This window comes from Haliotis cracherodii, unplaced genomic scaffold, assembly GCF_022045235.1.
Source record: "Haliotis cracherodii isolate W230 unplaced genomic scaffold, xgHalCrac1.p SCAF_19, whole genome shotgun sequence".
NCBI classification, from domain to species: Eukaryota; Metazoa; Mollusca; class Gastropoda; order Lepetellida; family Haliotidae; genus Haliotis; species Haliotis cracherodii.
The window spans coordinates 19,405,243-19,422,977 of NW_027266274.1; the positions used below are offsets into that span (position 1 = coordinate 19,405,243).

Here is a 17,735-nt window from a genome sequence, read left to right on the forward strand (position 1 = left end):
CTCCTCTCGCCTTCCAGGCTTACGCTTCTATACCAGGACTGATCAACTGCCAGCGCTTAAAACAAATCAGGGGAGACAACTACTGTGCCGTGCGAGGCTGTTTGTACCAAATCCTGAGTGAGGGCCACCATGTGACAAAGACCTGGCCAGGCATAGTGGATACTATCAACAAACTACATCAGTTGTATCAGGATCCTGGTTCGGGGCTCCAGCAGTGGACCTTCGCGGGACGTCTTCCTGCTACGGATGAAAACAGACTCACACGCATGTGTGAATGTATGCTTTCTCTGTACTCAACGGTGGGTTGCAGGAAATAGGAGAATACAGAGTTGCCTCCCTTTGAACCAGTATCTACTTACCATGGGTCTAAACCAAAGCCATGTAATTCACTGGTCAGAGTTGCCTCCCTTTGTTACCAGCATCCGCTAACCATGGGTCTAAACCAAAGACCTGTAATTCACTGTGCATAGTTGCCTCCCTTTGCTACATGTATCCGTTGATCTGAGTACCATGGGTCTGAGATGCTGCTATCCTGAGGTTTTTTTTCAATCTATGCTTTTCTACATAGTTCAGTGTGTGTCTTTTTACATTTAAGTTGACATTCTCCATGTTCACGCTGAATATCCCTGACTAAACACCTTCATGTTCCAGATTGAGGATATATGCAAACTTCCATCCTATGAACAACGGTCCAAATACACATCAGACCTGCTGAACTCTGACCCTGTCACTGACCTTGAACTCATGGAAGGGGTCAAACTGCTAATGGCCTTGAACTCAATTGAACTCCAACATGCGAGTGAACAGGGCGAGGACGTTCCTCTGTTTGTGTGGCTTATGTTCGCCAGGGACTCCTGCCAGAATGTGTCCGACTTCGTCAAAAATCATCTCAATGTTGTGGGCGACTCTGCAGGCCTTGAGCAGGTAGGAGGAGTGGCTCAGAAAACATAAACGTGAAATTAAAGCTTGAAATTGATGAGGTGAAAATAAAATTGAATATTAAATCGTGTCACTCAGTAATTATTGTTTCCATCTATTTTGTCATGAAGTTGGTTTTGTCAGTACTTATCATGTTTAATGTGCAAAATTTGTGATTTTTCTATATCAAAATGTGCAAGGCCTAGGGACTATCAGTGTATTGTTCCTAGAGCTATGCATGGCTGTACATATTCTTTTACATGAAGCAGTCCGGGGTCAATATTGGTCCCCAGCAACATTTGCTTGTTATAAGATGCGACTTAATGGATCAGGTGGACAGACTCAGTTGATTGCAAGTCATCATGCTCCAACAGTGTGGGTCGTTGCTCACAATATCAATCACTGGATTGTCTGGACCAGACTTGATTCTTTACAAGCCTCTGTCATAGAGCTGGAATATTGCTGAGTGCGGTGTTTAACAACAAACATGAAGCAAAGTGACAAGAAGCAGTTTAACAATAATAACAGTCTTTCAGTCTCAGTCAGGACTTTGATAGCTTTGGCCTGTGTGAATCTGAGACATTGTCATTGTAATAAGGGGAATCATGAACTATTAGACTGATCCACTATAATAAGATATGGTTTCTGGATAAACAATTAGGTCATAGGGGGATGTAGAGGGGATGTGGAGGGGACACAGCCCACCCCAACCCTTTTTGAGGACCAAATGTAGTTTGTTGTAACCAGTACATTATCTGAGAGAGGATTTTGATATTTTGGACCTCTCCCTTATAAAAACGCTGGATCTGCCCTGAAAGGTCTAACGACGACTTCATCAAACTTGCTTGATTTGGGAGACTGACCTGGGGACAGATTGCTTTGGGAGACTGACCACGGGACAGATTGATTTGGGAGACTGACCATGGGACAGATTGATTTGGGAGACTGACCACGGGACAAATTGATTTGGGAGACTGACCACGGGACAGATTGATTTGGGAGACTGCTTTATATTCTATTTTCTGTTGTGTGTTCCCCCAATAAATCCTCTTCCCTCTGTTTCAGGTTGAGATGTGTCTGCTGGGTCACTCGTTGGGTGTGTCGATACAGGTGGCACGTCTCCAGAACGTCTCCCAAGAAGACTTCCTCGTCAAGTTCCCCGACACCTCCCCAGAAAACTGGCCGACGATCAACCTGTTGGCTGAAGATGACCGACACTATAATGTGCCTATCCCATAATCCCCGGGACCAAACCTGGAGCTGTGTTTTCTTTGTAGAGTTAGCTCCCCTGTCGGTCTGCACCATAACCTTGACATTAGCTATCTGTGATCTGTGACCTAAAGAATGTGGATTCATCTAGCGCACCTACGTTGATTCACTTGTAACAAAGTTGTGATATTGTTGAAAAAACTGTATCTTGAATGTTTGTAACACAAAATATCAGAAGTGTCCTAAAGAAATGTGTGTTGTTTGTTTTAGATAAGAAATAAACACTTAAATGAGGCTACTATCCAGAAAAAAAAAAAATTTATACAAAGAACCTCTGCCATTCCAGAATTCTCCCTTTCTGGATGATTCTGTTAATGAAAAATGTTTCATGGCACATTGCCATGGCAACCAAGTCCAGATTGACCTTATGCTCTAACATTTGAGTCACATGTCTGTTTACTTTGCTTAGTCTTTGGTTAATTCCTTAAAGATTCTATGTGCAATTTCTTTGTCTTAGATATGATAATTATTGTATCATGGGCTCAACTTTCATGTCCTAGCAATCATCATCATCCCATTAACCCCATCCATGTCAAGTCCTCCCATTAACCCCATCCATGTCAAGTCCTCCCATTAACCCCATCCATGTCAAGTCATCCCATTAACCCCATACATGTCAAGTTATCCGTCGCGTCAGTCGTTATCTCACCAGTGAGAAATGCCAGCAGATCATGACAAAACAAAAACACTGGTCCAAGGCTATCGAAGAATCTTTTGCTGAAGGAAAAAAAATACTGAAACCTCCCAAGCCGAGGTAGACAAGAGTTGTTTAACAGTTGAAGGGAGGATGGGATGGTTAGCAATCTAAGTTCTCTCTATCGCTAAACAAGGATCTGAGGACATCCCATTATGGGTCACGTCAGAACTACCTTTCATCCGACCAATCAAAGCGTTGCTTACCAGATCATGAAAGTGACAGTCGGAATGTGTTTTCTAATCATGCAACCTTGAAAACGTTAATGCGGAGTATTCTGAACAACAGTTACGGCCGATACAACTGCTTCCATCAAAATTATCGCCTATCTCTCGTTTCAGTGGGATAAACATTTAAACAGAGGAGGCATTGCACTGTACGTGGGAAGCGCTGCTATACAATCTCGACCATATATTAGACATTCCGGGATGTTCGTTTGTTCAGTTTTCAAAATTTTAATTGAGAACTGTGTCAACATATTTTTCAAGCGTAGTCTGAAATGGAAGTTGCCAGGTTGAAATAAGTGCCATAAAGGCTGCTTTCTAATTGGCTGATGTCGACTTCTTGTTAGTCATTTCAATGGTTGGTCAAAGTTCGCGAAAGGTCGTTCTGACGTGACCCGTGATGGGATGTCCTCAGATCTTTGTTTTGCGGCAGCGAGAACTTAGATCTGATTTTACTGAGATTGGGATGGTTAGCCTTAGTTTGGGTGTTTTTGGTCACATAAAAATGTTAGGATTGAATCCCAATATGTGTAGACTCACCTTTTTTAATCCCCTGATAAACTCACCTTTTTTAATCCCCTGATAAACTCACCTTTGGGAATCCCCTGATAAACTCACCTTTGGGAATCCCCTGATAAATTCACTTTTTTTAATCCCCTGATTAACTCACCCTTGGGAATCCTCTGATAAACTCTCCCATTAGATTTGATCTATGCAATAAGATTTTCCAAATGGCACACTGAAGCAAATGATCATGGCAAGCTTCTGGTCCATGAATACGAGGGTGCATCTTTCAACAGATATCTTCTCTTGTGTTGTAGCAGTGTTTTATAGAAAGAGTTGCCTCCCTTTCTTCAAAATGTTGATTTGTATTTTGTACGACTTTCACGTTTTTTCGTTGCCTGTCCTTCGTGCACAGCTACTGTTATTATCTTTCACACTCTCCAAATCTCAGCCTTGGTGGTGGGCGTTATTGCAAATGCTTTGCGTAGCTTAATAAACTTAATAAACATTACTGTACAAACTTGTGATACAAATTGTGTCAAGTAAGTTTGAGGTCCGACATGTTGATGTTCTTGTATTGAAATCAACTATGAATATTGTTTTGATTTTATTTATTTACTTTTGTTTCTGTATTTAAAGGAAAAGGAAAATTTGTTCTGCTTTACAGTTTTGAAAGTAAATATTTTAATATTATGAATTATCAGATTAATGTTAATTTAATTATGAAACAGTTTTGAATGGTTACAAAAGCTTAATTGATTAAGAACTGTATGCCACAGAGGTGAATAAGTTGGTTTTGAAGGTGATGGACGAGTTTGTTATCACATGTTCAAAACATGCCACCAACTCCAGATTCTCACTCTTTCATCATAATACAAAAGTAGTTGTGTCACCGGCAGCATAAACATTCTTGCTATTTCTTGTGATACATGACAATGTTGGTGCTCAGTGTATCACATGATCACATCTCCGATTCTGTCTTTTGTTAGATAAATCTGAGAGTGATTATTTTCGAGAACATTACATTACAGTTTCGCAGCAAGAATTCCCACGTGAAGAGTCGAACCATATGTTCTGGCATTACTCAACGCAACATTTTCATTTCATATCTCATTTGTATCTCAGCTACTACTCCCCGTAAGAATGTGTCGCTGATGATGTCATTGACCATTCTTTAAAGTTTTAATTACTCATTACTCATGAGGATGAACCAACAAAATTTTAAAACTAAAATCACTTCATTTTCTTTTGATATTACCCAAATTGTGCAATATCTTTGTTTTCACGATCTCATCTCGGTGTTATGAGAACATTTTTCAATCCATTCTCATCTACTACTATCAGTCTCATTTCAGAACTTTGAAATGTGGACATATTGAATCTCAATACTTCTGCACCCCTTGATGCAGCTTTACTATTCCTAATACTCTGCAGCTTCTACCGCAGCCACTCACAGACAATACAATGTCACCTTGCATATATATGTATATACCTACATTGTTTACTCTTTTCTACTATGTGAAGTATTTACTGGCAATGTGTTGACAATTTTTCCAAATTTTGTATTTTTTATATCCCTACTGATTTTTTGTTTGTTTGTTGTTTAACGCCACACTCAGCAATATTCCAGCTATGTGACGGCGGTCTGGACCAGACAATCCAGTGACAGACATCATGAGCATCGATCCACACAATTGAGATCAATGACATGCATCAACCAAGTCAGCGAGCCTGACCACCCGATCCCGTTAGTCGCCTTTTACGACAAGCATAGTCACTTCTTACAGTAAGGATGCGATGCTGAAGACCGATTCTACAACGGATCTTCCCTACTGATGATATACATGGGAACAGAATGACCGATGTCCATTGTAAGGCCATGAAACATGGATACCACAACGGCGGGTCCAGCATTGTTCAAAGGGAGGGGTCGAAAATATCAAAATCCTCTCTCAGTCACTACTGCCTACAACATACTATGTTTGGTTTTCCTAGGGTGGGGGCCGGAGTCTCTGGATCCTCCTTTGGACCAGGCACCCAATGGAGATCCTGGTTGAAATAGGCTGGTCCACTCTGTTCCTTGTGACTTTAGGTTCGGGTGGCCAGGCTCGGTCACGTGGTTGTGTCCCTTTCCCCGATGATATGGATCGTGCTCGTGCGTGTCAGTCACGGGTTTGTTTGTCCGGATTGTTTCCAGGTTAATATGGTTGAAGGCTACCATGATATGGCTGGAATATTGCAGTGTGACGTTAATCAACAAACAAACAACAGATGCCAAGAATACAAAGACTTTTAATGACATAATCTCAGTTTAGTCATTTCAACGAAAAGATTAAATGGGGTTACAAAGCATTCAACACCAGGAAAACCATTGAAATTTTGTGTATAGTTTGAAAATGACCAACATGTGAATAACTGATTACTGTTCATAAGTTCAGCCACGGACGTACATACATTGTATATACGTCTTTGGTTCAGCAAAAGCAGCATAGTGTGTTGTGACCAATATTCCCTTCCATTGAATACAAGACGTTACAGCATTAGATGTGTAAGAAGCAGCACCACTAAGGTGACGATTGTGCATTGACCATGTGACCATGTGACCTCGTGCCAAGGGGGCAATAGAACGTTTTCTACACCAGGCCGCCACATATTTAATGCAGATCGTAGAACAGGTGTATAAAGGCTGCAGACACAGATCTATAGCTTTTGCTGTCTGTTTTTTTTATAATATTCAGGTCAACAAGCAATTAAATCAGTCTGGCCTCATTAAAGTGTTCAAACCAGACGGTTGAATCCTAATTGTCAATCTGGTCGAAGCTCTACTTACCTAAAAGGGAGTTGTTCCTCGGTTAGTGGTCCAGGCTTAATTGTACTTATTGTCAATGACACAAGCTCTGTGTACTATATCTGGTGATATCTAACACATGTTTTATGACTCCCCGGTAAGACTTCTGATGCTGTCACAGTGGGACTGGGTTTCACAGTCAGGGGAATATTGTTTGCAAGTATAGCTGGTATATCTTCATGCTGATCTATTTAGCAGAGGTTTTTACTGTATTTTGTCTTCACAGAGACAATTTGAATGAGAGTCTGCCTTTAGGTTAATTTATAAAAAGAGAATTTGTCCACTCTGTCAACCAAGAATATTTGATGTTATAAGCTTTTAAAAGATGTTGCATATTTCTCATTATAGCATCACTCGTCATGATAGTACCCGTGATATAACACCTACCTACCGAGCCATGACCACCATAGGTTAACCAGCATCACACACCCAGGGAGAGTGTCTTTAACACTGCCCTGTCCACCCAGAGTTGGTCTTCCACCACGGTTCCTGACCGTGATGGTGGCGTCCATGTTTATATGTGGTCACCACTCAAGGCGGAAATGGATTTCATTACATAATGCAAAGTGGTTCCATCATAGTCATTGGCCAAGAAGTGATCATTTGATAAAAACACACATTGACTTGAAGTCAGGTCTGATAATTTAGGGTTTTGACTTGAGTTACTAAAAATAGAATGGGAATTACCCAGAAGTTGTATTTCCCAAACCTAAGCCAATCAGATGTCTCTGGGGTGTAACTTTTGTCTCTATATTATATAATAAAAAAATGATAGGCGTTATACGAGGTCAATACAAGGTCAATAAAACCAGGTATTGACCTCACATAAGGTCTATGGTTCCTCACAAGGAACTTGTTTTATATAATGCAGACCCAGCATATTTTATGGAGATAAGTTCCTTTAAGATAAACTGTGGTGGTCAGGCTGAAGGGGAAAACATCTTTAAGAAACTTACCGGTATAGTCAACTCCTCATTTTCTAATTCAGGAGAATTTGTAAGACATTCTGTGTAGTCAGGCTCTTGCTTTCTGATGCCAATGACTCTGGTGAACTAGTCTTGGTATCTGGGTCTGGAAACTCTTTAGACACCCATGGTGGTCGGGGCCTTGATATCTTGGTCGAGGGACTCTTAAAGACACCAATTGTGGTCATATATTGTTTTTCTGGTGCAGTCAGACAGGTTGATAGAGCAGGTGCTAGTCATGTTAATTTGCCCAATAGTGCTTCCAGTCCTATGTTTAACCTCAACACTGATTTGTATAATAGACGAGTACATATTTGTGTATTGTATTATTTATGTTATCATTTATATGTTGACTAGTCAGATTGAAAGAGTTTTTAGCAAGAATTGAAATCAAGTTTGTTAAATTCAACTGGAATTCTATTAAAGTAAGCTTGATTACCTTTAATAAATTCTGCTTTAATAATGGAAGATTTGATTTCAATTTGTATGAAATATTGGAAAGTTATGTGTGTGATTATGTAAATAGTGTATATATGTATTCTATCTAGAAAGTCGGCAAGTTCATCACGGCATTAAGGAATATGACTTGAACACTATTGATTGTGGAATTGATGTAGAACAAACTTGAAAATGAATATTTATTATTTCAACATATTGTTTTGATATCATTTCATAGTTTTGAAATATATGTGAATAAGTGTACATCGTTGGAAAAATGAATTTTTATGAAGTCATTTGTAGTTCATTAGCATTGTATGATAGTTCATGTAGGTGTCGCCACAGACTCGTGACTAGTTGTTCCACATGTAGCAGTGTGTGATTGTTATGTCCGATGCCGTTGTAGGGGAGATAACCCACAGCTGTTGACATTTGCTGAGTAAGGGTTCTGTTGAAGTTGATCGTTCCCTCTTTGTTTTATGATATGTATGGAGGATGTTGCACGTTTACAAATACTTTCATATTAAGAACTCCAGTGTACAGAGCTAATATTTTCCATAAGCCATTGGATAACCATAATTTTGGGCTATAATGTTTGCGTGTTGACAAAACATCTTGATATCTCAGAGATTTACTCATTTAATAAGATTTCAAAATTCTTGAATGTCTAAGATACTTGTTTTACATTGGTAACAATAATAATTGTGAATTATTTATTTTATTCCAAAAAGTAGATTTTTTTAAAGCAACGTAGAAACTTTATTTACCAATGCTCTTTTTTAACCAGAAGCAAACAAATCTTGAATTAGTGTATTCTTTTAATCTGTTTCTCTTCAGTATTATTTGAACACAGGGAATATATGTTCATTGAAAAGATTGTTGATCAGTAACACAAAGAGTGGGACGACATTGTTAAAGCGCCCGTGACCTATGTTGGACATCTGTATGTCAAGTGCCTGTCCGAACGCTTGTAGAGTGATGGGTGAAATGTACTCGGCTTGTAGCTAGTCCTTCACGCATGGTGGACGTGTGGGTTTGTTTCTGGACAATGGGAATAAACAGATTTAACCTGAATCCACGAGTTGATGTTGTTTTTGTTACTGTATCAAGGAGGGGGCATGGGTGGCCTAGTCGTCTAAGGTGTCGCAATTTGCTGTGCAGAGTTGTGTCCCTTGGGCATGCCAGAAACCTAGATCGTGGGTTCGAATTCTTTATTCACTCCGACTATGTTTCTAAGCTCATCAGCTCATGACTTTACAAATGTCCAAGACATGCATTGCTATACGCACAGTGATGTAACTGGAATACTGTTTAAAATAGTGTAAAACCCAACTCACTCACTCACTCACTCCTATATCAAAGGATTATGTGTTCCATTAGTCCATGATTGCTATGTTAAGGTTGTGAAAGGGCATAAAATAGTTCTGGCAGAACAAAATGTCTCTTTAGCTCACCTGACTGACTGAGTGAGTATGGTTTTACGCCGCTTTTAGCAATATTCCAGCAATATCACGGCAGGGACACCAGAAATGGGCTTCACGTATTGTACCCATGTCGGGAATCGAACCCGGGTCTACGTGACGAACTAACACCTGACTGAAAGTGAAGTGGACTTATGCCTTGACCTGTCAGTCCGTTGCGTGTCATACAGTAATCATCTCCTCTGCAGTGACAGGACCCAAACTGAAACGTCACATGGTTGTCCCTCCAATGATCATACTTCAGTTTGTCCAACAGGTTTCAATCTGATATTCAGTATTGATGCCTTGGCAGCCATATTGAAAAACCTATATATAACCATGTTCAAAACGTAGTGAAATTTGTAGACTAACATCTAGTCTCTGATATGAACATATCTTACAGAAGAAAACAGTTAAATTATCTTAATAAAAATATAATGAAAAGGAGCCCAAAGACTTCATTTTCAGAAAATGCAGTAATCTAGACTTGCCCACTAATATAGACTTATGGGGGCTTTATTGGATATATTTGTTTCAGGGTCTGAGTGACAGAGTAAATTTGGAGCAAGCATTTATAGACATTATTACCCCAGTCAATGGATCAGTGTGCATTCAACAATCATCCTCAGCTCCCTGGGGAGTATACAACCCAACTGCCTGTTAGGCGCTAGAAGGTTAACCATCACAATCATTGCATCCTACCGGGTAGCCAAGATATCTTCAAGGGTGTTCCGTTGAAGTCAGAAGTTCCGAATCTGTTTGCCTTCTCAGACCTCTTAGATGAGTAGTAAAAACCTTCAATGCATCATGTGAATGTGAAACCAGTCCATGCACGTCACTGTCTTACACAAGACACAATGTTACTTACATATTACACGATGACACAGTCCAGCTCATACATTGCAGGAACAAAACCATGACATTGAGAGACGCAGGCACAGGTAACAACTGAAAGTACAAACAAAAGGCAAAACATGCGTTCCAGTGAGAAACATCGGTAGAGTGTCCTGTGGAATACGCTCTCTTCTGAGCCACTGTAACATTCATCTGAAGCTGATGTAACTGATGCTGCCAGTCACACACAAATGTGAGACAATCATCGGGTATGAGCACACAATGCCATATAGAGAGTTGTCAAATGTAACAAAGGTTATACTTGGGATAACACTTACTTAGTAAAGTACAGATTCTCGTACATTTTGCGGTTGAGTCTCGTCCGGGATTCAAACCCACACTGCCAGAGTGAGGCACCTAATCGCCAGCTCACAAAGTCAGCGATCTAACCCACTCAGCCACCGAGGCTTCCACAAAAATGAAAGTCCGACAACTGGTAGTCTTGATCACGTCTTTGTGTCTACCCCCCTGACAAGTGTGGCTACCCCTCTGACAAGTGTGTCTACCCCTCTGACAAGTGTGGCTACCCCTCTGACAAGTGTGGCTACCTCTCTGACAAGTGTGTCTGCTACCCCTCTGACAAGTGTGGCTACACCTCTGACAAGTGTGTCCACCCCTCTGACAAGTGAGGCTACCCCTCTGACAAGTGTGGCTACCCCTCTGACAAGTGTGGCTACCCCTCTGACAAGTGTGGCTACCTCTCTGACAAGTGTGTCCACCCCTCTGACAAGTGTGTCCACCCCTCTGACAAGTATGTCCACCCCTCTGACAAGTGTGTCTACCCCTCTGACAACTTTGTCTACCCCTCTGACAAGTGTGGCTACCTCTCTGACAAGTGTGTCTACCCCTCTGACAAGTGTGTCTACACCTCTGACAAGTGTGTCCACCCCTCTGACAAGTGTGTCTACCCCTCTGACAAGTGTGGCTACACCTCTGCCAAGTGTGTCCACCCCTCTGACAAGTGTGTCCACCCCTCTGAAAAGTGTGTCTACACCTCTGACAAGTGTGGCTACCCCTCTGACAAGTGTGGCTACCCCTCTGACAAGTGTGTCCACCCCTCTGACAACTTTGTCTACCCTTCTGACAAGTGTGTCCACCCCTCTGACAAGTGTGTCCACCCCTCTGACAAGTGTGGCTACCCCTCTGACAAGTGTGGCTACCTCTCTGACAAGTGTGTCAACCCCTCTGACAAGTGTGTCTACCCCTCTGACAACTTTGTCTACCCCTCTGACAAGTGTGTCTACCCCTCTGACAAGTGTGGTTACACCTCTGACAAGTGTGTCCACCCCTCTGACAAGTGTGGTTACCTCTCTGACAAGTGTGGCTACCTCTCTGACAAGTATGTCCACCCCTCTGACAAGTGTGTCTACCCCTCTGACAACTTTGTCTACCCCTCTGACAAGTGTGGCTACCTCTCTGACAAGTGTGTCTACCCCTCTGACAAGTGTGTCTACACCTCTGACAAGTGTGTCCACCCCTCTGACAAGTGTGTCTACCCCTCTGACAAGTGTGGCTACACCTCTGACAAGTGTGTCCACCCCTCTGACAAGTGTGTCCACCCCTCTGAAAAGTGTGGCTACACCTCTGACAAGTGTGGCTACCCCTCTGACAAGTGTGGCTACCCCTCTGACAAGTGTGTCCACCCCTCTGACAACTTTGTCTACCCTTCTGACAAGTGTGTCCACCCCTCTGACAAGTGTGTCCACCCCTCTGACAAGTGTGGCTACCCCTCTGACAAGTGTGGCTACCCCTCTGACAAGTGTGGCTACCTCTCTGACAAGTGTGGCTACCTCTCTGACAAGTGTGTCAACCCCTCTGACAAGTGTGGCTACCCCTCTGACAAGTGTGGTTACACCTCTGACAAGTGTGTCTACACCTCTGACAAGTGTGTCCACCCCTCTGACAAGTGTGTCCACCCCTCTGACAAGTGTGGCTACCCCTCTGACAAGTGTGGCTACCCCTCTGACAAGTGTGTCCACCCCTCTGACAACTTTGTCTACCCTTCTGACAAGTGTGTCCACCCCTCTGACAAGTGTGTCTGCTACCCCTCTGACAAGTGTGTCCACCCCTCTGACAAGTGTGTCTACCCCTCTGACAAGTGTGGTTACCTCTCTGACAAGTGTGGCTACCTCTCTGACAAGTATGTCCACCCCTCTGACAAGTGTGTCTACCCCTCTGACAACTTTGTCTACCCCTCTGACAAGTGTGGCTACCTCTCTGACAAGTGTGTCTACCCCTCTGACAAGTGTGTCTACACCTCTGACAAGTGTGTCCACCCCTCTGCCAAGTGTGTCTACCCCTCTGACAAGTGTGGCTACACCTCTGCCAAGTGTGTCCACCCCTCTGACAAGTGTGTCCACCCCTCTGAAAAGTGTGTCTACACCTCTGACAAGTGTGGCTACCCCTCTGACAAGTGTGGCTACCCCTCTGACAAGTGTGTCCACCCCTCTGACAACTTTGTCTACCCTTCTGACAAGTGTGTCCACCCCTCTGACAAGTGTGTCCACCCCTCTGACAAGTGTGGCTACCCCTCTGACAAGTGTGGCTACCTCTCTGACAAGTGTGTCAACCCCTCTGACAAGTGTGTCTACCCCTCTGACAACTTTGTCTACCCCTCTGACAAGTGTGGTTACACCTCTGACAAGTGTGTCTACCCCTCTGACAAGTGTGGTTACACCTCTGACAAGTGTGTCCACCCCTCTGACAAGTGTGGTTACCTCTCTGACAAGTGTGGCTACCTCTCTGACAAGTATGTCCACCCCTCTGACAAGTGTGTCTACCCCTCTGACAACTTTGTCTACCCCTCTGACAAGTGTGGCTACCTCTCTGACAAGTGTGTCTACCCCTCTGACAAGTGTGTCTACACCTCTGACAAGTGTGTCCACCCCTCTGACAAGTGTGTCTACCCCTCTGACAAGTGTGGCTACACCTCTGACAAGTGTGTCCACCCCTCTGACAAGTGTGTCCACCCCTCTGAAAAGTGTGGCTACACCTCTGACAAGTGTGGCTACCCCTCTGACAAGTGTGGCTACCCCTCTGACAAGTGTGTCCACCCCTCTGACAACTTTGTCTACCCTTCTGACAAGTGTGTCCACCCCTCTGACAAGTGTGTCCACCCCTCTGACAAGTGTGGCTACCCCTCTGACAAGTGTGGCTACCCCTCTGACAAGTGTGGCTACCTCTCTGACAAGTGTGGCTACCTCTCTGACAAGTGTGTCAACCCCTCTGACAAGTGTGGCTACCCCTCTGACAAGTGTGGTTACACCTCTGACAAGTGTGTCTACACCTCTGACAAGTGTGTCCACCCCTCTGACAAGTGTGTCCACCCCTCTGACAAGTGTGGCTACCCCTCTGACAAGTGTGGCTTAGTGGGTTAGAACACTGAATTTGTGTGCTGGCGATTAGGTGCACATAAATAATGACACCACAGCACAATATTCAGTCTTAAAGGTACAGGTATTTTCGGTTCCCAACAGTATTATCTTCCTCATTCCCGGACCAAATTATGGGAATTAGTAAAGAGAAAGGTAAGATACAACAATCATGCTCGCCCCCAGTCAAGCATCTTGTCTGGTCTTGGAACACTCAGGTTCAGCCTTATGCTTGTGGAAGAACCCACTAGTTGCACAAGCAACACAAGCCTGTCCCCTTTGGAAAAGTTTGGCAATCTCCACCATCCGCTTTCTCATTGTTGTATCTCCAGTATATCATCTGTTCAAATTTTCTGGAATCTTTGACTTTAATCCTTGCTGAATAAAAGACACCGTCATCTTCCTTCTCGCCATGTCTTGACCCGGATCTTGACCCACTACTGGGACCCTTCTGTAAGGCTGCCCATGCCTTCCCTTCTATGCCAGGTTGATCTTCCCGACTCAGGTACCCTATTTCAAAGTCACGTAAGACAGAGCCCTGCCAAAACCATGTAGAACAGAGAATCTCATCAGGTTCTGGAAGTGAATAACTCTGTACTTCTTCTCCTGTTGTGTTACCTCCTTGCACAGTTAAATCCTGGCAAAACCAAGTTTGAATGACTCCAGTAAAAGTTTGTCTGGGTGAAGGTCAGTCCAAATTCCAACATCAAATTCCAACATCAGACACAAATGCATGCAGCTGCGCAATTTTGCAAAAAAAACCAGATACCCCTGCTCATTTTCAGCTATGATGAGCCCTAAAATTGGAAACAATTGGATGGTAAGTGCAATTGAAGTAAGATGGTTCGCGGACGCTCCCCACAAATGACCAAAAATGGCAGAATTTGACAATAGCTCGACGGTCATTTGTGGGGATTGGAATTTAGTTGTTGTTTTGTTGTTTAATGCAGCACAACAATATTACAGCTATATGACGGCGGTCTGTAAATAATCAAGTCTGGACCATACAATTCTGATTGTGATATCATGAGCATCGATCCGCGCAATTGGGATTGATGACATGCATCAACAAAGTCAGCGAGCCTGACCACCCAATCACGTTAGTCGCCTCTTATGACAAGCATAGTCACCTTTCATGCCAAGCATGAGTTGCTGAAGACCTATTCTACCCCGGATCTTTACGGGTCTGGAATGTAGTGTTAAACCCAAATGTAGATCTTGAAAACTACAAACATGTAAATAATCCAAAAGCAAGAAAATTATTAATGGATAAAATTGAAGAACTAGATCTTCTGGATGTTTTGAGATTACTGAATAAATAAAGATGAAAATACATATACATTGTGGAAAAAAAATCCCCGCCAACAACAAAATCCTAACCTCACAAGATATATTAGATGAGGATAGACAAGGATACACATCGGATCTCTCCGTTATTTCCCTTCCTCTAACCACGGACTTGTGAAGGTCCGTGCTCTAACAAAGGCTGGAAATGAAGATAGGGGGAAAGGATAATGGACATTTAATACCTCTCATTTATATCAAAAAGATTATATTGATCTTGTCATAAATACAATTGCAGAGACAAAAAAATGAATACCAAGATAATTCTTCTATTAATGATAACATTGTTGAAGATTTAAAATTATCAATAAACGATTCTCTCTTTCGAGAAACATTGTTGATGAAAATTAGAGGAAAATCTATTTCTTTCTCTGCATTTTAAAACAAAATAAATATAGAACGTGAAAAACTTGAAAATAATATTTCTAAGATAGAGGATAGTATTAGAAAAGATTTCCAAAACATTAATGAAAATAAATTAAATGAATTAAGCCAATTGAAAAATAAATTTGAAAAAATTAAAGAAGAAGAAATTCAAGGAATTAATATAAGAAACAGAATTAACTGGTATGAGAAGGCGAAAAACCAACAAAATATTTTTTGTAAATTAGAAAATAGAGTTTATACTTCTAAAACAATATATTCAATTCTAAATGATGATGGAGACATAATTACCCCGGTACTAACTGTAAAAAAATACTTGAAGAACAAAAACAATTCTACCATTCACTATATTCAGTATCATCTGAGGTTGAACATAACGACTTCAGAGACCTTGAAAATATAATTACTCCCCAAATTGATAATGAAATGTTTGAAGAATTTGAATTACCCTTACAAAAAAAAGAAATAGCAGAAGTAGTCCATAACATGATTTTCTCATTAGTAATGCCACATCTTGTGTAACTCAACATGGTTTCGTCTCTTCTAGTTTTCCAAGTGAAAGAGGTTGTAGACAAGGTGACCCCGTCTCACCTTATCTGTTTCATCTTGTAGCAGAAATTTTAGGCATCATGATTAGAACAAATGATAAAATTAAAGGAATCAGACTAAATGATAATGAATACAAAATTGATCAATATGCTGATGATACAGAATAATGTTTAGATAGATCTGAACAAAGTCAATGTAATGTGCTTAATATACTTGATACATTATATAATATGTCTGGTCTAAAAGATCAATATTGACAAAACTAAGGCCCTATGGTTAGGTTCGATGTCAGGCAGTAGTATTAAATTTTGTGCACATAAAAGTTTAGATTGGCACAATGGTAATTTTGATGTACTACGTATTACCCTGATTGTTGAATTAAATGACCTTTGGGTAATTAATACCCATAAGAGACTTGAAAATATAAAATGATTATTAGCAAACTGGAGATTTTTTTAAATTAACTGGTAAAATAACAGTAGTTAAATCATTAGGAATGTTGACAATAGTCCATATCTTTAAAGCCCTTCCTAATCCACCTGAAGATTTTATGAATGCTTTAACCAATATATTTTATGGTTTCATTTGGAATACTAAAAAGGACAAGATAAAAAGATCAAAATTGACAAATAAATATGAGAATGGCGGCTTAAGAATGATTGATATTTGTAAATTCAATAACGCTTTAAAACTTTCATCGCTTAAGAAATATATAAACAAACAAAAGTATAGCAACCATGAAAATCCTTTTTGGAAAGATGTGTTGAGCTTGGGTCAAATACTATGAATGTTTTGTCATCAGTGATGAATATTATGATATATTGTCACAACCCCTGTGGCTTAACACTAAATGTAACAATGAAAAACTGATTATTAAGAGTTGGTATAAAAAAGGTATCCATAGAATTAAAGATATATGTCATTAATATGGAATTATCTCTTTAGAGTGTTTAAAGAATGTATATGATATTAAGGGTACCTTTTTAGATCACAAAAAAATGATATTTGATATCCCTCATAATTTGAGAAGGCTAATTTCTGATGTACCAACTAAATATCTTTATAATCAAGACCTAAGTAGCCCTTTAAAAACATTTCTGAAACCATCCAAAGGTGGAAGAATTTTGTATGATGTTTTTATTTCATGTAACACATCTCCTTTAGGAATCTATAGGAAATGGGAAGATATATCATGACAGACAATTCAATGGAACAAAGTTATCTATATATTTGGACATGGTACCAAAGATTTAAAAGTGTTAGATTTTCAATATAGATTTTTGTATAGAGCAATTAATACTAAAAAAGAATTGCTAAAAATAAAATTAGTTGACGATGATATTTGTTGCTTTTGTCAATCTAGTAAAGAAGATTGACAACATGTATTTTTCACTTGTGTACAAGACTTAAGAGTGTATATGGAACAAATTTATGATCATCCAATAATCCTAGATGAAATATCATTTTTTATTGATTCAATATCAGGTGACAAACTTTTAAACCATGTCATAATTTTAGCAAAAAGACATATTTATTTATCCAGTATAAAAAAACAATTACAATGTTTCAGTGCCACATTGAAAAATTAATTGCTAAAAGAAGCAACAAATTGAATATGTTTGAAAAGAAATGGAGATACTTCTTAAGAATGCATTGACTATAAAATCCTGAGATCTTTGCTACATTGATCAATACTGTTCTCACAACTTTCTTGTACATCCTTTGCATTATACATATATTTAAGGTCAATAATACCTATGTACATTTACAATAATACCAGACCCGTGAAGATCCGGGGTAGAATAGATCTTCAGCAACCCATGCCTGTCGTAAAAGGCGACTAACAGGATCGGGTGGTCAGGCTCGCTGACTT

At 40.7% G+C, this 17,735-nt stretch overlaps 1 protein-coding gene across 5 annotated transcripts in view; it reads left to right on the top strand.

The window, feature by feature from the left end:
- LOC139466842 (serine-rich adhesin for platelets-like) overlaps window positions 1-8,927 on the top strand; it is a 70,124-nt gene extending 61,197 nt beyond the window's left edge. For 4 of the 5 annotated variants that reach the window (XM_071248560.1, XM_071248561.1, XM_071248563.1 and 1 more), the window contains 3 exons: window positions 18-299; window positions 652-924; window positions 1,984-8,927. In XM_071248560.1, the coding sequence (XP_071104661.1) occupies window positions 18-299; window positions 652-924; window positions 1,984-2,157 (729 nt within the window). In that variant the 3' untranslated portion in view covers window positions 2,158-8,927. The remainder of the gene's footprint in view (window positions 1-17; window positions 300-651; window positions 925-1,983) is intronic. The other variant, XM_071248562.1, reaches the window with a different exon arrangement.
- The last annotated feature ends 8,808 nt before the right edge of the window (window positions 8,928-17,735 follow it).